The 17,827-nt window shown below is 39.1% G+C and overlaps 1 protein-coding gene across 3 annotated transcripts in view; it reads right to left on the bottom strand.

Annotated features, from left to right (window-relative positions):
* The window catches only part of MPP7 (MAGUK p55 scaffold protein 7), a 99,763-nt gene extending 82,650 nt beyond the window's left edge, over positions 1–17,113 (bottom strand). For 2 of the 3 annotated variants that reach the window (XM_088533998.1, XM_088534000.1), the window contains exon 1: positions 3,234–3,713. In XM_088533998.1, the coding sequence (XP_088390124.1) occupies positions 3,234–3,443 (210 nt within the window). In that variant the 5' untranslated portion in view covers positions 3,444–3,713. Of the gene's footprint in view, positions 1–3,233; positions 3,714–17,018 lie in introns of those variants that run through there. The other variant, XM_088533999.1, reaches the window with a different exon arrangement.
* Between the last annotated feature and the right edge of the window lie 714 nt (positions 17,114–17,827).

Raw genomic sequence — 17,827 nt, 5'->3', positions numbered from 1 at the left:
CTCCTCTATAAATTTCTGTACAACTAATAGGATTGCTACCATATAAAAAGAAACAGAATGTTGAAGATTTTTGGTAGAAAAGGGAGTATGTATTAAGACAAGGAAGCAAATTGAGTGAAGCAGAGACAAAATTTAAACATTCACTGTCCAAAGCCAATTTGCTCTTCCAAACTGTCAGCAATGGCAGTGGGTTCCCTCTTCTCCACACTTTGCAAAATAAAAGCTAATTAACACATTCCCGTATTTAAAAAAAAAAAAAAAAGAAAAGAAAAGAAAAAAAAAGGCAAACAGTTGCATCGGTTTGTGCTGGTTTTACTTACTACAATAGGAATGCACCGTAAGGAACAATCCAGTATTTGCTGGGGAATGGACTCGATGATCTAATACAACTTTTCCATTTCTGACTTCTTAGAATAGCTCATGCTGATCCAAGTTCACAAAGAGATTTCTATCCAACAATACTGAATGAAGAGAACTCCAAGACAAGTTTTCTGGCCTTTTTTTTAAAAAAAAAAAAATCCTAAGAGAGCCAGAGCAGCGAACCAAACCATATGCCATAGACTACAACTATAAAGAAAACACTATGATTACAATATATCCATAAAATACATAGTGTCTGTAAAAAGGAAGAAAAATCATTTTATAATTAATCATAAAAAATATTTTATAATTATGACCACATAATTTGGAGCATTGTATCCAAGTTACACCTTACAGCTCTTTGAATATACCTTCTTATTATTTGCAACTGTGAATCAGCTAAGGCAAGATCAGCTTAGAAATTTTTATTAAGCAGTGTGTTTATCTTAAATAGAGAATTACTAGTGCATAATTAGTCATACACCATTTTTCCTTTTCCTCTAATCTGTAAAGCTTAAAACCTACACAAACTAGAATTGGAACATGCTTGGCTCTAAGCTAGTGCCTCTTTTTATTACAAATTATCTGTCACCATTCTCTGCCTGAGGAATTAAAAACATTTGTCTTTGAAAGAACAGTTGATTTTAAGAAACTATTGCTATGAGAAACAGCCTTTCAAGAAGTCCCCCAAACCCAGAAAGACCTGGCATTTCCGAACCCTTACAACAGAGAAAGGTTATGGAGATGGTTTCTTACTTCTGCTCTTACAGTTGTCCTCAAAAAAAATCTATGGACTGACTTCTCTGAAACTTGAGAGGATAGTGAATAATCCCTTAAAAATGTGTTAAAGGTCAAGCAAATACCAGGAGCTCCAGATAGAGTTAAGTCTGTCTTAGCCTGCTAAGCCAGGGACACGAAGGAGGTGACCTTTTAAAAGTCCTTCATGTCCCATCCTCCACGCCCGAGCAGCAGAGAAACCAAGCGAGAGGTTCTAGAGCCTGAAAACGTCATGGCTCACTCTAGAGGCTCATAATAGACTCAATTCTGAGCTTGCCACTCAAAGAGACTGTCTTCTGGATGATTTGAGTGTGGTGCAGTTTAAAAAAAAAAAAAAAAAAGCACAACTAGAAACCCTGAAGACAAGACTTAGGTCTGCTTTAGAATAGGTTAAGACTCAATAGGACAGTAACAGAACTGCTCACAGATCCAAAGTTACAAGCATGCTTTAAACTCACACCTAGAATCTATCAGACAAATAATAAACACTTCCGGAATACTTCAATGCCTTTGAGCCGCAACTGCAACAGAGACACCATTTGTTATCTTTAAAACTTCTATCTGTCTGAAGAAATCTTTTTCATCAAATTTCTTGTCAAAGTTGGAAAGCGCAATCCACCTGCTCAGCAGCCACAAGGTGCCCTCAACAGCAAGAGCGGGTAGGGGCCAAGGTGAGAAGAAATTCAAGGTGAGTAAACTAGTGACCGGCCTGTTACCTTTTTGGTTTGGGGAGATGGGGAAAAAAGCAGCAGGTGAGTGAGTTCGAACAGGCTTAGTTTTTGTTTTAATATAGGAATAAACGTCGAAAACCCAGCCTGCTCATTTTATAGCCAGCCTTCTTCTTTGATACCTAATCCAGAAAGAAAACTAGTTTAGCTGTGGATGTCACTTTTTACCTGGATTCACACTAATGTCAATCTATGTCAACCTATATGAGAAACGCCAAGTGGGGTCACTTCTGGGGATGTGGGCAGCAGCCTCAACAGACAGCTAACATAAAGCAGGAAGGAATCCCTGAGAAACTCTGCACTTTGCTGCAATTTGATGAATTGCTTCAGGTAAATGAGCACTGACAAGCACTGTTCCTCCTGCGCTTATGTATCTACTACAAGTGAATGCTTGTGTTCATTTTTATCCATAAATTCTCAGCTAATTTTAAAATAGTTTTGGCCAGGTTATCAAAAATTGTGTCTTCCCAGAGTAAGATGGTGAAAACAAGGGGAAAAAGTGACTTAAAATCTACATCAAACTAATCTCTAGTGCTGCACACTTTACCTCCTCTAGACCAACCCTGCTGAGAGATGGGCAAGGCTGGGCATGGTCATGGCATGGGTTACAACGAATGTACTTAGAGCTTGATCTAGCTCCGTGATAGAGATTCACAACATACTCACCATTTTGGAGGAGTCGAACATTCTTCACCAGCCGATTGGCCCCTTTTTTCTGCTATAAGCACTTTTCCCACTGTGGGGGTTGCTCTGCGTGCTCCCGTGGCATGCTTTGATTTCTTGTTGCTGATCATTTTCATAGCAGGACACTTACTCAAGGATTCTTCTAAATTTATTTTAGGTCATACTTTAGTCCAACATATTTATGTGCAAAACACAATTTTCAGTGGAGGCAAGCCAGCAAGAGAAACAGCTTACTAGAATTTCAGTTGACTTTGTTAAAGGAAATTATTTTAAATTAATGTGGCTACTGAACTGTTGCCATATTTGACCTCAGAAAATATATTCCTTCTAATTTTTGCTGTGAACATTTATTTATTTAAGCTAAACTCCAGGTCTTGAATGTTGACCATAAAGAAGTCTCAGATTTCCTGCTACTATTTCGTACTCTATTTTTCTAAACAAGGGCAAACAACATATGCTTGCTGCATTAGCATTATACTGCCAAAACATCACTCTTAAATGAAATCATCTATGTATTTTTGGTAGAATCTTATTTAACAACTTCCACCCCTGACAGAAACAGAGTTAAAACAAGGCTGTTTTGTTTTCACTGAGCAACAGTTTGATCACTGGTTTACTAGATGGCGCTCAAAACATTTTTCCATACGCTCTTCTCAAAGCAAATCTGACTTAAATGTGGTTTACCTTCACCAGTGAATGAAGGCTTTTTTCACCAAACATATCCCAGAGGAAGGTCAGGTCTTCCTGGCTGTCCACATGTGGCTGCAGCTGGGCTGGCAATGCAGCCAGCAGCTCATACAGACCTATAAAATGAAAATAAAACACAAAGTGTAATCTAGGGGTGATCTCATTAATTTCACTTAACAGTTCTGTGTAATTGGCTGCCTGGAGCATGTCATTTTAACTGAACAGGGAGTCTGGAGTATCCAGCTTAACATCAGCTTGTAGCACAAGAAGGAACATTTTAAAAAATTTGCAAGAAGCAAGTATCAGCAGTGTACTTTGTACCTTGTCACAGTTGTCAAGCTTCTATACCCAGATATATTTACAGAAGGTTATACAGAAAATTCATAAAGGTTCTGAAAAAAAGGACAAAACCAGAAAAAAAAAAAAAAGCATTCCTTTGCTTAATCGTTATTCCATTTCCCTTGATGTTAGCCAAAGAGTGAAATGAGTCATGAATAGGAAAAACTTCCTTAAAAGAACAGAAACTGGATAGGGTGGTCCATTAAAAACGGGTTCGTGGTTTCTCTGAATATTTCTTGCTAATATATTGCTTAACATTTTTTTCTCTCGCGTCCAGCAGGAACCTATAGCGAGACAAGAGAACCCGCCCGGTTACCCGGCGTTAACAGCCCGAGCGGGGGCAGCTTCCCGGGGCGCCTGCCCGCGCCCCCGGCTGCGATCTGCGCCGCGCTCTGCGCGTGGTGGTGCCGGCCGCGCTGCGGCCTCGCGCGCACACGGTAGCGCCGCGTTCCCCGGTAGCGCGCGGCGGCGGCGGCGCACAGCATCCATCATGCGCTCGGCCCCGCGCGCCGCTGTCCAAGAAAGGCAGCAACAGTGTGCGCAGCAGCAGCAGCTCTCTTCGGGGAGGCAACCTGGCACGGGCTGCTATCAATTCATAGCACATGTTTCATTTTCCATTGGGATTACTTGGGGTAAAAAGGACAAAATGCCTTTTTCTCCAGTCTGCTGTCTACAAAAACACCACTAGTCTCCTGGGATCCAAAATACATGGTCCTGCTATTATTTTTAGTCTGAGTAAGTGCTGCTGTTCATCACAAGGACAGATTTACAAGATTTTCTACTAGTAAAGCACGTTATTGTAAGTTACAGGTTACCTATCATTCTTATGCCTATTATTTTCCTAAAACTTATGATTTAAAATATTTATTAGTAAACATATTTTCACAGCTTTTCCAGGCATCGTATATCCCTTTCAAAATTAAATACTGCACCTTAGGGATCCGATTATTTAACATTTTTGTCTCTTTATTGGCTTTCAGTACGGTATTCTGGAAAAAAATGTTCCTTCCAGAGACATTCTTTTTGTGGTCCAAGTGTTTTTGGTGGTTGACATTCATTTCTCTCAGAATCTTGCTTTTATTTAAATCTGCTCTTGTTTATGCTTCAGAAATACTGTAAAAAGAGGATATAATTCAAACCACTACAATTTTGTATGGATAGGAAAAGAGCAGCGAGTCTTGCCTAGTATCGATGACTGAACTCCAAAGAACACAGGTTCAAAGGGAATTCTTGGCTTTTTCTTTCTGGATTATTAGAATTTAGGCACTTGGCAAAAACGGTTATTTGTATCGTGCAATTTATGCTTCAAAACTGGCAACTTTTTGAAAAGTTGCTCTGGATGTGACAGTAGTTACCAGCTTCAAAACGATATGGCCAGTGCTTTGGCTGAGGGAGTAAGTATGAAAGAAGAGCAAATAATAAAACTGCAATAAGTCAGAACCTAATTCTCTTTACTTATTTTTTAACAGTTTCACAGTCAAAATTAGAATTTCTTTACATTTTGCTTTATATTTCTGCACTTTTTTATCACTCTAACCATTTTTCTTACTGCAAGAATTTATCTCAGAACAACCTGAAACTATTTTAAAAAATAATAATTAAAAAATTGTTCAGCAGAAGCTTACAACGTGGTGTACCTGGTTCGGAACAACTCCTGGGTACCATTTCAATACTACCTGCAGCTACTCCCTCCAAATTAGAGAGAGAAAACAGAGAGAAGCTTTTTTTCTTGACTTGTAAGTCCTGCTTCAACTACAGAGCTACTCTATAGCTCTTCTACACCAACAGATGTTGGTCCTCAAATCTAAATTAAAACCTCCAAGAATATAACTAAGTAAATTTAAGTGCAGGTCTTCTCACAGATTAACTATCAGGGCAGTGACACAGGGCGACACTGACTCTGCCTAGAATGAGACCTGGTTTGATGCACAAAACTCCCCAGGAAAGGTTTCATCCTGCCCCCGCACCGACCAGCAGGCAGCTGCCTGAACACGTCCAGCTCTGCACATTCAACTCCAAAGCTCCTCCTGGCTTTATTTATCCATCTCTCTGAACTACCCTGCTAGGGAAACGGGTGCCACCTGCAGCTCCCTTGCTCATTCGGGCAGAGATGGAGTCACTCTGTGCAGCTCTCCTTGGGAAATGGGGAAAATCAGGCAGATGGTCACTGATTTCACCCCATCCCACAGCACGGCCTCGGTGCTGCCCAGCTTTCCCTCAGAGTTCAGGATATGCAACCTTCATGCAGAAAGTAAGAAAACAAGAATCAAGAAAGGAAAAAAAAAATGCTCCTGCCTTGGAAGTGAGCAACAAAGTCAAGGAGCAAAAAGAAAATAAGGACTTAGGATATTTTATTGGAGAGGAGAGAAATAAAGCTGAATATCCTCAAAGTTAAACTTCGTAGTTTCAGATCATCTCCCTCAGTTACATCTCCATCCTCAAACAGAAGATGTCAATGTCAAAAAGGGATAACTTAACACCTTTACAGACAAAGTGGGATTTTATTATGCCTTCTGCAGTGCCCAATATCATGGAATTAAAAATTTTCAGATAAGTATTAAGATTTTGTATAAATGAAAAAAAAGCAGTTCTTCATACCCTATCTTCCCTGACTCCTGAAGAACTAAAATGTGTCCATTATTGGCCTTTTATTTAGGTCTCTGTTACAGAAAATGTGTTGTTCATATTTAGTACAGTGTGAAGATATGGTGAAAAACACGTCTTGTCACATGGCTGTACTGGCAAGTGAAACCTGTTGGTTTTTGCGATAGCAACAGGGACCAAAAAAATACTGCAAACTTGGAATGACTTCAAGCCCTTACAGACACACTGGCCTAACTTAAGTTACCAGATCTAATAACCTGTCACATCCCTCTGGCTACACCTGAAGAGCTCCAGTCTCTTGGTGTCACTAACCAGGGCTGTGGTGCTCCCAGGCTGCCCAACAGCAGCACAAATTTCTCTATGTTTTAGCACAACCTCCGACGCTGCCCTCCTGCACAATATTCCAAAGCACCTCAAATGCTTTATAGGCCACAGCCAAAGGCCATTGAAAGCTATGGAAGTTTCCTACTGATTTTAGTGCTCCCAGCCTGTTGAAAACAATTTTAAAAATCTTTTCAGTAGCAACTATAAGCAGTGAAATGATGCTGTACTGAACATTCTGGATCACTCTTAAAACAGAAGTTAACTGTTAAGAAAGCTCACAGGTACAACCCCTATCTTCAGGAGGGCCGTTTCCTACAACAAAAATACCTTTTCATTGCACAGGCCACGGAAGGGGACACATCTCAGCAACTAAGGCCCTAAATACTCCTCTTTGAGCACAGGGCTGCCAACTCTCGGTTTTATTATTAGTCTCCATTTGATGTTTCTCTTACAGTCCCACCTCCCTGAACCATACGACATGCATGGCTCTCCAATTAAAAAAAAAAAGTATTTTGTGCACATTTTTGGGCATATGCCTGCAATTTAAACAAACATCCCAAAAAGTTCTTAAAAGTCTCTAGAAGTTGTGCTTAAATAAAGAAAAGCCTAAAAAAACATGGGGTTTTTGAATGTCTGATGTTGGCAGTATTGCAAAGAGCCTTGCAAGAAATTCTTGCTTTTTTTATACACTGTAGCTATTCTAGTCAGGTCCTCGTAATATTTTTCAGTCGGGTTTACTTGGAATTTAACCAGATTCTACAGTTAAGAGAAATAATATCCCCACTGGGATTTTCCAGTATCAAAACATTTCAGGTGTCAAAATTCGGCATAATAAACATGGCTTACATAAGAAAAGCATATTTATTTCCATTTTTAAAGCAGATCATTTATTCAAATGTCCCATGTGTCTTGAGCATACATTACAAATATTAATTTCAGAGTGAAATGTAGATACAAACTCAGGTATTCTGCAATTGTAAAACGGGAAATAAGTCCACTCAGACCTACAACTTAAAAAAAAAATCAAATTATAATGTAATCATCCTTCCATTTCCCCATTGGAAAAAAAAAAGAGAGGACTTTCTAAATTAATATCACATTAAGTATTGAAATATTTCAGTGGCAGTAATAAGAAAAAGCAAGAGTATAAATAAAACAAGGAAGTCCTGGTTTTAGATACTAACATGGTGATATTTACTGATATGTTATGTAAATTAGGTATGGTATCTAACACTGCATGTGAAATGCATAAAAGCCTGTAATCTGATTAATAAAGGAGGCAAGTATTGCATGTAGCAATCCTGTTGGACTCTTGTAGAGAATGTACAGGGGTTATTTTAAGCTGTTTATATAGTATATTCTATTTGAATACCTGATTCAAGAATGGAGAAATTTGAATGTAAAAAAGGAATACGGTACAGAACCTTCAGTAGACAATACAGCTTCCAGAGTCCAGTTCAGCTGACAAAAGTGACACAGGGAATTTAAAACCCACAGCTAGATGTTCCTGCCTACAGAAATAATCTATATAAACAATATGCATGCAGACAATCTAAATACTAAATCTAAATTTTTTATCAACTTGACAGTAATAGGGAGCCTTTCTCTGAAGATTCTGGGTTTGTGCAAAATCCAGTAAGACAAAATGATTGCAAAATGAGGTTTGGAGCGTTCTGCCAGCTTGGACTAAGGAAACAATTTCAAGGGGAAATCTAACTGTGTTTGAAAACTCAGCATTGTCCCAGCTTAAAAAGATAGAATAGATAAATTTCACTTTGTTCTGCTAACACATTCATGCAGTTCCTGTCTTCAGGCTATCTTCAGTTTATCCTACGCTTCATTAATACAGCTTGTTTTATTAGATCTGAGGAACAGAATGTATCATAATGGCAATTCCAACCTAAAAACGTGCAAGCTAACTTTGGGCTTGCAGTAAGATTTAAGACTCAAAAGCAGTGGAAAGCTTTTAAATCAGAAACAACGGGACACAAAGAATTTTTCCAGTTCTAGAAAATTGCTTCCTTCACCGTGTTATATTCTCTAGAAGACTGCTTGTTCCTAGCAGGAGGCTAAATGGCTCCGGAATTGAGGAAAGTGTTCCCGTACTGAACCACTCGCACTGCGGATTCCAGATGCTCAACATTCTTGACATCAGAATGGAAAAATTTACTATTAGTCTAGAGAAATTTAATATCACCATTCTTGTCATATCCTTCATAGCTTCATTATTAGGACAAGTCTGTGGAAGCTATAAACTAGTGCTAAATGATAAAAAATATGGTCTCTGCGTTCCATCACTCTTACATATTACAAGAAAACACCAACTTTGTTTCGGTTAGCCTGAGGAAGAAACTGGGCACAAAAGGATGTGCATTTGCTTTCATATGTTAATTAATTTCCTGAATTAGCATTTTGAATAATGATGCCAGATTTTAAATCAAAGTTTTTTACTGTAACTGAGGGGTAATAAACACTAAAGAACATATATCTAAGCCCAGAACAACACTGTAAAATTTTATTGTATTAATAAAATGGGACACACCAACCTTTAAATTTTCCACTTTGTCAAAGGTAAAATAATCAGCACCATTCACTGCCATTTATAACAAGCTTACATTTTTTTCACATTTAAACCGTACTTTACAGTTCTATAAAGGATCAGACAACACTTTCCTTACACAAAATCAAACAGCATTGCAACAGAAACCCTCACTCTGAAATCAGTGCTGCTGTATAATAAAATCAAAGTCGTGAAGACTGAAAATCTTAGAATTATTTCATTAAGAAGTTTAATTTTGAAGCAGTACTCATGCACAGGTTTAAAAAAGCATATACCATACACGTATACAGTAGGGGAAACATATTACACTGGTCTATCAGACTCCAGTAGTAAAAAGACTGCTATATGTTCTATTTTATGTACTATAAATAATTTTTATGTTCCGTAATTCCACCAAAAATATAGGCTTCCTGACACCACAAAAAGTTAGACTTAAACAATATTTTTGCAGAATCAAGAGTCAAAGTGATTAACTCATTCCATCACGTACATTCTTTAAATGCTGCCTCTTTGTGTTCAAAAAAAATCAACCTAATTCTAAAAGGTACAAAATGCTGAATAACTAGATAACCATGACACGGAGGGGAGCAGTATCTTTGGAAAAATAGTTGCTATGTTTTATTTACTAGTTCATGAAAAAAAAGAAATCCTTGTGGACAGCACATCAATTGGAATGTGGTGGTTCTATTTTTTTCGTGATGAAAACAATAATTTTGGCGTAAGTACTCTCAAAGAATAACACTGCATACTTACTAAGTGCAATAGAGTATTTTAACCTAACATTTGTACCTAATTTTTATTCTTCCAAACTACAGTAATTTGTTAACTCACCTTAAAACAACGTTATGACAGAAAATGTTGAAAGTGAGCAATCATTTAAGCCCACCACTTTAAAAGACATTATTTCCTTCAAAATGGAAAAGTCTTTCGTCTTGGAACTTGGCTACAGGAGCTAAAGAATCCGCAGTTGTTTGAAACAGTTATTGGTCTTTTAGGATTTGTCTCCACATGTGTCTTTCAGCTTTGGTGCAGCACATACCGTTACATTCTGATTGGAGTTAAACAGTTGATCCCTATTTGCATTCATAGCGCGGAAGACAGAGCACTGCAGAGTTCTTGCTTGTATTCAGCTCGCCAAGGCTCTTTCAAAATTGAAAACCCTCACGGTGTAGTAGCTACGGGGATACATTTTATGAATTTTCAAAGTATTTTCATGAGTACTTAAAAGCATTCCTGTTTTCTACAAGAATAACACGAACTTAAAAGCACTGATTTCAAGCGACCTGACTGATTTCAAGCACAAGTGAATAAGCAGCTTGTGGAGAGCTCCTGCAAAAATGCCCCATGTATGTGGTCAGAGGCCTGCAGCCCCTCCAAAGCACTGTGCAGTCCGTGACCCCCTGAATACCCTTGACTAATTGCCTGGTCACGTGCACAGACATCAGCTTGATGAGTCATTCATCAGCTATTTACATCTAGATCTTCATCAACAGCAGGGAAGGCAATGGCAAATACCTGGCATGCAGCCAGGGAAGAATTCACTCCAGCATGCGGGTGCCTGAGAGAGCGGGCATGATCCGCGTGTTTAACTCTTCCCTGGCAGCCAGGACTTGGCATGGGGTGCTGGGGCCGGGAACACTATCCGTGCCACTCCACAGCCGCGGGAGGAGGACAGCGCAGCGCACGGAGAGCCCCAGAAAGGCTTCCAGCAACGCGGGCCAAGGCTATTTTTAACTCAACTGTGGCTAAATCTACTGGAAACTCCAGGTGATCACCATGAAACTCCAGCTTTCATATCGTGTGTCTCAAGTGGAAGAGAGCGGCTTGCAATCCATATGATCTCACGCATTAGATAAGGCAGGGCTGATGCCCCAAATCACACTTTAAAGTCAGTAGATCCTTTCAGTACTTCCTTTCTCTGTATGACTGAGCTTCAGGATTAACACTCACAACTTAATCACTTACCAGTTATGCCAGCACATCCACCTGTGATAGTGATATACACACGCACGCACGCTCGCACTTGATACAAATTTCATGGAGTTACAAAGGAATACGTAAGTTTTAAGAGTCAAGTACATCGTATCTTATCTCAAAATTAGTTTAGAAAACAGTACTACTTGAGTGGCCAAATTTCATATTTTATCTCTAAAGATCACATCCTTAAGAGATTATTAAAATGGATTTCTTACTGTAATGACAAAATCGTATTTGAATTCCTTCTATTAAAGCAGAACAAGCAACTAAAGGTTAGCAGGGAAGCTTCTCACTACCTCAACGAGGTCCAAAATTTGCTTCAGATTAACAGCTTGAGTTTTATTAAAACAGCCACTGCTTGACCTGATGTTGGGCTGCGAAGCCACAGGGCCTCTCACGTGAGAGCGAACGTGCACGGCCTGCGCAGCGAGCCGAGGCCTGGCGGCGCTGCGCGCGCCACAGCGTCAACGGCTGCTCTCGTCAGGGGACATCTGGCGCAATGAGGAACTGTCGGCCATGGCGTCATCAGCTTCGGTCCAAAAGATAGAAGTAGCTGTTCATTAAAGCTTTGGTTACTAAACAAGATAGGCTGCCTTTCTTCCAAATTTACCACCAAACTTTAGGGATCTCATTGCTCACAAAAAAAAAAGGAGTAAAAAATGCTCCCGCTGCCAGACATTTGAATATAAAGTTAAATTTGTGTCCAAGAACAGTTTTAAAGAGTTTACCACCAGTAAATATAACTGCACACATTTTCTGATTCCATGCTGCTGAATCAGTCTAGCATTATATAAAGTATTAACCCAAAACAGAACAGTTTAGAGAAATTTCTCCTGCTTTGAACACGTTTTCCAGCAGTCGCCACAAACATGTTGATACCAAAATAAACATCCCTCCTCCAACACCAGCAAGCAATATTTTTTAAAATTAAATCTGATAGCAATTAAAGCCAGCCATGCGCCTCAGAGTTTCCCACATCTTTCGTATTAACGTGAACCTACAAACCATCCAGTGCCTCTGGCAGCTGGAGATGGGGAGAATGCCAGAAGGCGCAGTAAAATATTGGCTCTATTTATTAATTCAGTGCAAGTTTTGCCTCAGCTAGCGTATCACTTTTCATGACAATCTCGCCATATCTGGGCATTTTGACGTGGGGAGAAATTCAAGCCGTCTCGCAGTCACGGTGCAGCCAAAGGCAGTTACACACAGGGCACTTGCTGCGGGTCACCTATGTGTAATATAGGAGGCAAGCAGGTTTTAATGGGCACGTGGAGGTTTTAACAGGCAGGACTGCGCCGCCGGCCAGCGCTGCCCTGGAGCCTTCCCTTGCATCCCTTCCTCTTCATGCCATAACACAGAACCCCAATATTTGGTCAATATTTTATTTTGAGCAGTCTAGAAATAGAACTGTAAAGACAGAACATATCACAATCCCTCTTGTCCTCCTGAAAAAAAAAGTTACTTTAAAAGGCTTAAATTTTTATCCACCTTCAGCTTAATCTGCCTTCTGCCCCCCAAAAAATCTCATGTTCCCCTCTCAGCTCTGCCAGCTATTTAGCTTTTTCTTTGAGCTGGCACTTTTTCTTTCTTCCTTCTCATTATCAAGCATTTTGAGAAAAGATTATGTTAGAAGTGGCAAAATGATTTAAATGGCCAAGTAGTTAATAAAGAGAGCATATTTGTATGAAAACACTACGAATGGGTAGTGTCTTTCAGTGTTGCAGTGCCTGCAAAGTTGTCTTTGCATCGGCTGCAAGTCTCTCACCCCACTGGGAAATAATCCGGAGTTTATTATTTATAGGGTGATCATATCAGCACAACAGTCTAGAAAAATATTTCTACAAGTATTCAGGACAACCACACTAACAGCATGCAGCTTTATAGGGCTGATATTTCTAAAAGCTCTGCAAAACATGTTATATTATAAATGTTGTTTGGAAAAAAATAATCAATATTTAAAACAAATTTCATAGCTTTATTTTGTATCATTACAAAGCAGAGAAGAAACCTCCAAAATGGTGAGTATTTTAAAGGCCATCTGAATGTACAATCTGGTTATTAACAAATGTGATTTCTCATTTTAAAAGAGCTAAGCTTGTGCACTCCATTTTACATGTTTGCAGTACTGAAAAAAATCCATTATGTGATATAACGTTAGCTCCTGCACGTCCTGATGAAGGGGTTAATGGTGGCCTTGCACATTTTTGCTCTTTATAATTTAAAATATTCAAATTGAAGCACTGCTGCTGACTTTCATTATATCTGAGCAATCTCACACAGTTTCACTTCAGGGCCAGACTTGGTCAATAAATCTGGTTTTCCCGCTGACAATACATGAATCTAAAACCCAAAGTCTGTTCTGCACGTCCTTGTCATTTTTTAAGACGAGCAGAAAAGCTTTTTTAAACTCATTAACCAAGCACACTCAACAGAGAGTTGAGAGGGAAGAAACCGGGGACAATTTTACAATGTTTTTCACACTAAAACAACACTTCACGAAGCATAATGATGTCATCTTGGCTCCCGCGAGGTCAGCAATCAAACTGCCATCAAGTGCAGCGAAGCCAGGACTGCAAACTTAAATCTTCCTAAATATATCAGATAAGAGAGCGCTGGACATCACAGCCTTGCTTTACCCGCTTGCCTTACCAGTAAAAGCGCAAGTTTTCTTGCACTTTTCTTTCTCTTTTTTTTTTCTTTCTCAGCTTTTAAACTGCAGGCGACAAGCTGGCCCATGGAGCTGGCGCAAACTTTCACAACACAGAAATTATTTCAAGGCTCAGACGCAGCGTGGGGCAGGAGCGCCGGCTCCCACTCCACAGGGCTGCTTTAAGAGAACTTCACCCTGACACAGAGAGGTTTGAAAATCTTAAGGGAGGAGTAAGACACATGCACGCATTATCAGCAACATGTAAAACAGCATATTTTACATATTTTATACATACATATGTATGTTTAAGCACACATATGCCTGTAATTCATATAAAGAATTAAATGAAAAACATTAAGATTTTCATACGGAAATAAGTCACACAATTCTGATTTAAAAGGCATCTGAATAAAAGTTAAATGCAAAATAATATTCCAAATTTTGCATATAGTCACAGTCATGTAAAATTCCCAAGAGGAACACTCCGATGTTATCAGAGAACGCGGGACATGAAACAGGTTCCTCAAACAGGTTTCTCTGCAGCTACTAAAGGACACTTAAGAGTGGAGGAGATGTAACTTATATAGCAGGGCACCTTTGGCTTCACAGTAAGAGGACAGACCAGGCTAATAATTAATTTCCAAGACACTTGAATCCAAATTAAAACAACTGCTTTAAACAAAAGCTTACAAACAGCATATCTGTGTCTTTGATTTATCGTAGTATAAACTCTGGCAAATCCCTCCCAAAAGAGGTTAAACAGGCCAGAAGACTTATATGGGTTAAGATGCTGGATAACAAAAGGATGTAAAAATACATAAAGGAAGCAGCTGAAAGGACACAGTGACCGCCCTAAATTTACAGGAGATGGTCAGCATTAGTCTGACCAAATGCGGCTCATGGGGAACAGAATCCTGCTTTCGACAGTGCTCTGATGGCTAAGAATATAAAAAAATTCATCAGGGTTTCCATAATACTGTCCTAGTTTCCAAAAGTCCGTGACTTGGGAACTTTCCGATATTCACAGATGATGCATTCGCATTTACTGGTCCTCAAATAATTTTTCTTCAATGATTTCTTTTTTTTAGTCATTTTAAAAACCAGGTTTACTTTACTTCACTAGGATATAACAGACTGCTTGGCCTTCTGCTTGAACATTTTGTAAGAACAGAGTCATAGCAGACACACTAAATGCGACTGCCTTCCCTGTCCTAAAGGTAAATTTTTGTTAGGTGCCCACCCAGCCTCTGGCTAACTCGGCAGCTCTCTGCGAGGATTCTCTCGTGAGCCAGTTCCAGGCCACTACACTTCAAAACACCTGTTTCTGCAGGCAGGAAAGAAGAGAAAGAGGAAAGATGGTCTGTCCACTCAAGAACAATGGAGGTAAGAAAATCCATTTTTTTATTTATTTTCATTTTAAATCTAAGAGTGGGAATAACAGCAGAAAAACAGGGCTCTGAGGTAGCTCTGGCAGCAGATTAGAAATTATCTGTGTTATAAACAGGAGAGAGACCATTGTTTGATATAATCATTCAAAAATACTCAAATATCTATTACCCCCTTCAGAAGTGGGGTAAAGAACTGGGAAGGAAAGCAAAAATTGTCCTTCCAGATCCTAGTTTCTGCTAAAAGAGGCAATATATGCTTTGCACTGTAACGCAATTTGGCTTTAATAAACTGCTGACACTGGCTTAGTAACAAGAACTGAATGGTGCATGTTGTATCTCACTATAGATTTCCTAGGACCATAGGGATAGTTGACCTTTATCATACTTATTAAATGAATATTTTATCACTTGCATTAATAAATATACTTTTAGAGACGTTTAGCAAAATCAATTTTAAACTTAAGATTTTTATCAATGTTTTCGAGCCATTTTCTCTCTTGATTTGGAGGTGGCATGCCCATTATTATGGGCATATTAACAGTCTTGCATAAAACAGGTGATGTTGTCTGCAGCAGGTACCAGTCATCACACATTCCCCTGTCACCCAACTTAATACGTTCCTGGAACTTTTGAAATGTCAGAAAGCATTTGGCCAGTTAGCATTAAAATGCCTTTTAAGCAGGGTTTTGGAAGGATACAAAAGGTTCTGTGATGAAGGAAGCAAAGGTCCACAGCAGGACATCATCCCCAGATGGACATGGACGAATCTTCCAAACTTCAGCATTAGCACAATAAACACCTTCCACCACCACACAAATAAAGTGTTTTATGCACAGCAGAAGGTGAAAAAAGGGAGATGGGTCAAGGTGGAGTTTGGGGGAGATACTAAGGTCAAATTCCCTAAACACAGTAAGAAGAAGAGAAAAAAAGAAAGTAATACCCACCCCAACAAGGAAAAAAAAAATCCCTCAAGACTCATTTTTTCATCTAGAAAATTACATGTGGATCTCAGGTATGAAAACAAAATCACTAGGCAGTCAATTAGAAACAATAATCTAATGCAATTCCTTCCTTTTTTTTTCTTTTTTTTTTATTCCCTGCTTCCTTTCGTTTTCATAAACTTGCTATTATTTACTTTGCATAAAATGATGTGATCTAGAATAACAAGTGCAGGGGTGGAAAGCAATGACCTAAATGTTGTAATCTGAGCCAGAAAACCTATTTACTACATGCCTTTGAGCAAAACTACTAACTGTAGTTGTTCCTCCTCTAAAGCAGGGGGAAAAAAATGCACATAGGCTGTTAACAAAACAGCAGAAGGAAATTAAACCCATATAGCATAACATTACTCAAAAATAAGGTTGAATCTTTGGAAAGCTACAGAATATGTTTTTATCTGCACTCCTACTGCCTGCGCTCAATGACAGGAGCAGGACTCTGACGTGGAAGGCGGGGGAAGGACGAGAACCTGAGACATTATTTTTTTTCTCCTAATTTTTTAGAGAAGTGTCAAAACTAAACAGTCTGTGTTCAGAAATAACTCTACTGATAACTGTGCTCAGAGGGATAGTCTAGACTGCTGCAAATATTAAGGCATGTATGATATCATCTTTTTTTCTTTTTCTTTTCCCCCTTTTTTTCAAGTTGTAGGGACAATGTTCAGATGTGAATCCAAATTCCTCAGACTCGTATATAATCTGGAGTTTCTCTCCTGGGGCTTTGAGGGGGAGAAGCCATAGGACATTTTAGAATTAATTTACCTGTGGTGCTTAGTAAGCTCACACAGACTTCAGGGAGAAAAAAAATATGCTTAAAGCGTAAATTTAAGCATCTGTTGAGATTACAATTAATTATCCTATTTGATGAATTCTGCTCACAGAGGCTGCAGACGTAGCAGACGCGATGTGGAGGACACACGCTGTCCTCCGTGGCCTGCGTACCTGTGTCACTGCCCGAGCCGGCCGACAGCGCCGGCATGATTCCCTCTGCAGGGGACGGCACGGGGACGTCACAGCAACACCCTGCGGCCACCAGGCTGCAGGGGACTTCAACTGCTCGCAGCCAAGTTGTCCACGAAGATTTATGCACTCTCCCACTCTCGCCTGGAAAGAACAGAAACAGAACTTTACAATTAAGAACACTGTTAAACTGTAAATTACCGCAGCTAACCCAATCTTATCGTTATCACTAAATAAACTCTTGATTTAAATTTAATCTCCCAGTTAAAACAACAAAGGATGTTTATTTATATATGACACAAAGGACGTTTATTTATATATGACTGTTAGGACTCTTTTCCGGGTGAAACAACTTTTGTTTTTTTCAGTCTAATCTGTAGTTCCATTCTGCTGTAAAAATCATTTAACACATTTCTCTCATAAATTATACTCTCTTGCATGTCATGGAAATATAAGATTGCTTCATTATAATAGTGACCAATTTAAGGGAATGAAAATTTGTTAGTATCTTCATCACACGCACAAAAATTGCATATTAGCATGTTAATTTATTAAGGCCTCCACTTAACCCAATTTCAACTCTTTTTAGTTCATTTAAAAACTGACATGTATTTTTTATTTGTTTCCTGGAAATATAATTCAAATTTAAGTGAAACTGTAAAAAGCAGAACAGGGGCAGGCAATCACCTGCACTAAACGGCAGTTTGAGCCACAGAGCTGATGCAGCCATTATGTCACCATGTAAGGATCCTTGCTGTAATTTGTTATTTGTAAAGTCCTAGGATTTTTTT

The sequence above is a fragment of the Tinamus guttatus genome, unplaced genomic scaffold (assembly GCF_059628265.1).
Source record: "Tinamus guttatus ecotype Peru unplaced genomic scaffold, ASM5962826v1 Tinamus_guttatus_pri_ptg000530l, whole genome shotgun sequence".
NCBI classification, from domain to species: Eukaryota; Metazoa; Chordata; class Aves; order Tinamiformes; family Tinamidae; genus Tinamus; species Tinamus guttatus.
Note: the sequence above shows the minus strand (reverse complement) of the source record. Positions and strands in the feature narration are given on the sequence as shown.